The 4,765-nt window shown below is 63.2% G+C and overlaps 1 protein-coding gene across 2 annotated transcripts in view; it reads left to right on the top strand.

The window, feature by feature from the left end:
* Window positions 1-3,331, top strand: part of RFNG (RFNG O-fucosylpeptide 3-beta-N-acetylglucosaminyltransferase) — a 4,419-nt gene extending 1,088 nt beyond the window's left edge. The window contains exons 1-7 of one of the 2 annotated variants that reach the window (XM_023194069.2): window positions 1-90; window positions 613-718; window positions 824-977; window positions 1,337-1,425; window positions 1,501-1,666; window positions 2,225-2,310; window positions 2,409-3,331. The exon at window positions 1-90 is cut by the window's left edge and continues 1,088 nt beyond it. In XM_023194069.2, coding sequence (XP_023049837.1) covers window positions 1-90; window positions 613-718; window positions 824-977; window positions 1,337-1,425; window positions 1,501-1,666; window positions 2,225-2,310; window positions 2,409-2,490 — 773 coding nt within the window. In that variant the 3' untranslated portion in view covers window positions 2,491-3,331. Of the gene's footprint in view, window positions 91-236; window positions 364-612; window positions 719-823; window positions 978-1,336; window positions 1,426-1,500; window positions 1,667-2,224; window positions 2,311-2,408 lie in introns of those variants that run through there. The other variant, XM_023194070.1, reaches the window with a different exon arrangement.
* The last annotated feature ends 1,434 nt before the right edge of the window (window positions 3,332-4,765 follow it).

Genomic DNA, 4,765 nt, shown 5'->3' with positions numbered 1-4,765 from the left:
GGGCAGCGCCCCCGACGCCTCATAGATTGTTTCTCCCCCAGACGTTCATCTTCACCGACGGGGACGACCCTGACCTCGAGCTCCAGGGCGGTGAGTGTCCCCCAGCCCCGGCGCCCGCGGGACCTGGCCCCCGAGACCCCGGAGCCGCGGCCACTGCGCTGCTGTGGGTGCCCCTCTCTGTTGAGGCTCCGGAGGCCCGGGGAGGCCACGACGCTGCCCAGGTCACACGGCCTGCGGAGGGCCCACCCTGCCAGCCAAGCTCTGCTCCCCACCAGCCTCTCACACTGGCTGCTTCCCGGGGCGTGGGGCTAGTGCCACGTCCCCTGAAGAAGCCCCAGCAGGGAATCCGCCCTTCCAGGCCAGGTCAGGACGAGCTGCCTCCGTCCTGTTTCCTTTCAAGAGATCCCAACTGGTGGCCGCCTGCTTCAGCCTCGGGGGCACCAGCAGGGTCAGCGCGTGAGGGCTAGGGCTGTGGTTGGACCCAGGCAAGGAATCCAGGCATGTTACACAGCCACATGGTACCCTGGCCCTTGGGGGCAGGTGGGGCACAGGCCACATCCTGACTCCTGTGCCAGCCTCTACCTGCGTGCTTCCCCTGTCTCCGACTGGCAGGTGGTGGCCGTGTCATCAACACCAACTGCTCGGCCGTGCGCACCCGCCAGGCCCTCTGCTGCAAGATGTCCGTGGAGTACGACAAGTTCATCGAGTCTGGGCGCAAGTACGCGGCGCTGACCCGACCCGCGGAGAGCCCAGAGCCAAGCTGGGTGGGGACCTCCTGTCCAGCGTGCCAGGCCCTCATGCCCAGGACTTCCCTCGCCCACAGGTGGTTTTGCCACGTGGACGATGACAATTATGTGAACCCCAGGAGCCTCCTACACCTGCTCTCCAGCTTCTCACCCAGCCAGGACGTCTACCTGGGGCGGCCCAGCCTGGACCACCCCATCGAGGCCACCGAGAGGGTCCAGGGTGGCAGAACTGTGAGTGCCAGAGCAGATTCCTTTCTTGATGCCAGCCCAGGAGGCACAGCAGAGGGCGTGGAAAGCTGGCTTGAGAAGGGCATAGGGCTGGGGGCCCAAGCTGATCCACCCAGGTGGTTTGCACGTGGTGTTTCAGGAGCAGGCCAGGAGGCCCTCATTGTACTGGGCAGAGAGGGGGGTGTCTGGACCAGGTAGGGAGGGTCTGCAGGCCGCGGATCGATGGCCTGCAGAAGCCCCCAGCCCCTCTTGCCCCAGGAAGCTTCTGTTACCTGGGTGGGATCTCCTATGCCTGGGGAGTCCCGTGAAGAGTCGGGGTGAGAAGCGCTGCCCCGTAGCTCTGACTGGCACCCCATCCCCAGGTGACCACGGTCAAGTTCTGGTTTGCTACTGGTGGGGCCGGCTTCTGCCTCAGCAGAGGCCTCGCCCTCAAGATGAGCCCGTGGGCCAGGTGAGTGGGGGTTCAGCTGCCTGGGCTGGGAGGCAGAGGCTGAGACCTGAAAGCTGCTGACCGGCCTCCCCCCAGCCTGGGCAGCTTCATGAGCACGGCTGAGCAGGTGCGGCTGCCAGATGACTGCACGGTGGGCTACATCGTGGAGGGGCTTCTGGGCGCCCGCCTGCTGCACAGCCCCCTTTTCCACTCCCACTTGGAGAACCTGCAGAGGCTACCGCCAGACACCCTGCTCCAGCAGGTACTGGCGCCACTTTGCGTCCTTCTGCCACGTGGGCTTTGCCTCACCCTGACTCCCCCAGGGGCCCCACTGCCCTGGCCTGATGCCCGGCTGAGCAGGCAGGTGGGATTTGCATGTGGCTGGGGGTAGAGCCTGGAAAGGCCCCTTGGTCTGCTGGATACAGGGTCTTCGGGTACAGATGGGGTGTGGTGTCTGGGGTGGAGGGATGAGGGGAGAGGCACAGTTCTCGGGCCAGGGAGGCCCCACGCCAGCTGGGCAGTGGGCATGGTCTGTGTGGTGATGGGGACTCGAGCAGGTCCCGTCACGTGGAGCGGGGAGGGAAGGAGGGTCAGCTTTGCTCTGGAGGGTTCAGATCCCTCGCTCCTGTCCCCCAGGCTCCGCCTGAGGTGCCCCCACTCAGCTCATGGCACCCTTCAATGCCGTTCCCAAACCTGGCCTCCCCGAGGACTTGGGGAGAAGTGGGTGGGCAGGGGGGCTGCAGCAGGGCTCCTGGCCAGAGGGAGGCATGGCCCGAGACCAGACCAGGCCACACTCTCTGCCCACACCGTTCTCTCCCAGGTTACCTTGAGCTATGGGGGTCCTGAGAACCCACATAACGTGGTGAACGTGGCTGGAGGCTTCAGCGTACAGCAGGACCCCACACGGTGAGTGGGCAGTGGTACGGGCAGGCCCTCAGCCCCACAGGGGCTCTGGCATCAGCACACCCACCCACAGCCCTGACCCCCACTTCTTCCTTCCTCAGGTTTAAGTCTGTCCACTGCCTTCTCTACCCAGACACGGACTGGTGTCCCAGGCAGAAGCAGGGCGCCCTGATCCCTCGGTGACACCAACCACCCCGACCCAGGGCTGCCTCGCTCTGTCCCAGGTGCGGGGAGCTGGAGCCCCCCATGGCCTCAGCGGACTCCCTCGGGTGCCATGGCCATACCAGTGAGTTGCAGGCACCTGGCACACCCTCTGGCTAGCCTGCAATCCCCCTCTCCCAGCCCCTGGTGGACTGCAGTGATGGGTGTTTTGGGAGAACAAAGACAGCCAGGCTGAGGGCCGGGGCCGCAGTGCCCCTCCCACTGACCCAGCCTCAGGGTTGATCCCACAGGAACAGGCGTCCACCCTGGCACCTGGGCACCTGGGAGGGAGCTGCCATCCAGGCTCCATTACCTGTTGTTGAAGGCGGGTGCCAGGCTGGCTAGGTGCCAAGGAGCAGGCTGCAGATCAAGGTCCTGGCCCAGCCACAGCCATTGCAAGGGCTTAGCCTGGCAGGCTTTGTGGGGGATGCTGCCCTCTCTGCTGCAGGCTGAGTGCACAGCCGGGCACCGCAGTGGGACTCAGGCCCGGGAAGGTCATGCTCTCAGCCAGAGCTTTGCTCCCAGCCCAGGTCCCTCATTCGGAGGCCTCTTGACTGGGACCACAGAGGTGTTTGCTCTGCTCTGACTTGTGGCTCAGGACTCCTTCCTGGGTGGTGCTCCTGCCCCACTGTGCCTGGGCCCATAAATGCAGGAGCCTTTTGTTTGGGGCCCCCTGGGGTGAGACTGCCCCTGACCCGCCCATCCCAGCAGACCCACCTCCCACCTGCTGCCTTCTATGGAGGGAAATGGGCCAGGGGCCATCACCTCCCCTCTGCCTCCTGCTTTGCTGTTGCTGAGCACGAGTAAAGGCTTTGTTCTTACTCCACACGGCTCCTGTCTTAATCACCCACCAGCCCAGCTCTCCGCGGGTCCCTGCCATGCCCCCTCCTTCCCCAGGAAGGCTCTGTCCCAGGCAGGGCTATATCCTTGCTGTCCTGCCCACCCAGCCTTGAACCTACTAGATTCTTCTTTGGAAGCCAAAGCCTCCAGCAGGGGTGGCATGTGGGGGTCCTGCCGGGAGGGACGGACACTGGACGCTGCCCTGAGAGGCCACCTTCCTGAGCGTCATGTTTGCCTTCTCATGTGTGTTGTGTGGAGCCAGGTGCACGTGGGTGTGTATGAGGGTGGGTGTGCATGGCCGTGTACACAAGGCTGAGCGGACACATGGAGAGCGGGTGTGTACGTGCATATAGGTGAGTATCTGCCCACGTGTGTGTCTGTGTGCATCAGCGGGTATGTGCGTGGCAGTGTCCGCACGCGTGGGTGTGTGCACTTGTGCATGGGTGTGTGGAGGGCAGAGAGGAGGCCCCACATCACCCGCGTGGAGTTCGCTGGTTTCTGTCTCATTTGTTCATGCTCAGCCTGGAGTAGAAGGCACCCCAAGGAGACTCGAGGTTAATCACGATTGGGTTCTCAGGGCCTGGGACTGCCAAAAGCCCAGGCCCCTGGCTTTGTCCACTGCAGGCTCTGGGCTGGGAGAGGAATTCTGGGGCTCAGAACAAGTGTCGGGTGAATTTCAGCAAGTCCAAAACCTGCATTTCAACAGAAACGAGAAAATAGGGAATTTTTGAAAGTTGCTGCAGAATTGTGGATGCCCCAAGAGTAGGTGTCCCCTGTGTCCGTGGTGGGCGTCTGGCCGCGTGGCCTCGGAGCCCTCACGCTGGCTCCCCTGGATGCGGGGTTTGGGGGTTGCACACTCCTCTTCCTCTGACCTCGTGGCCCTCCCTCCCTCCCAAGCCTGTGCCACACAGGCCCAGTGTCCTTGGAGTGTGGGGGGCGTGGACTAGAGTGCGTTCGCGCCACCAGAAAGGGTGTCTAGGGACAAAGTGCTCCGAGTGGGTTTTTCCAGGGCATAAGGCTCTAGCAAATCGTGGTGGACACGTGCTTTCTAAAAGAGTCCCGCTTGCAGCTCCTCTGAGAAAATAGTGTATCCGTTTTACCTCAATTCCGTCAACACTAGTCTTAAAACCTAAAGCATGGCCGGGCGCGGTGGCTCAAGCCTGTAATCCCAGCACTTTGGGAGGCCGAGACGGGCGGATCACGAGGTCGGGAGATCAAGACCATCCTGGCTAACACGGTGAAACCCCGTCTCTACTAAAAATACAAAAAAATTAGCCGGGCGAGGTGGCGGCGCCTGTGGTCCCAGCTACTTGGGAGGCTGAGGCAGGAGAATGGCGTAAACCCGGGAGGCGGAGCTTGCAGTGAGCTGAGATCTGGCCACGGCACTCCAGCCTGGGCCACAGAGGGAGACTCCGTC

Source organism: Piliocolobus tephrosceles, chromosome 16 (genome assembly GCF_002776525.5).
Source record: "Piliocolobus tephrosceles isolate RC106 chromosome 16, ASM277652v3, whole genome shotgun sequence".
Classification (NCBI taxonomy): domain Eukaryota; kingdom Metazoa; phylum Chordata; class Mammalia; order Primates; family Cercopithecidae; genus Piliocolobus; species Piliocolobus tephrosceles.
The sequence above is the reverse complement of the archived record's forward strand: the minus strand, read 5'-3'. Positions and strand labels throughout refer to the sequence as shown.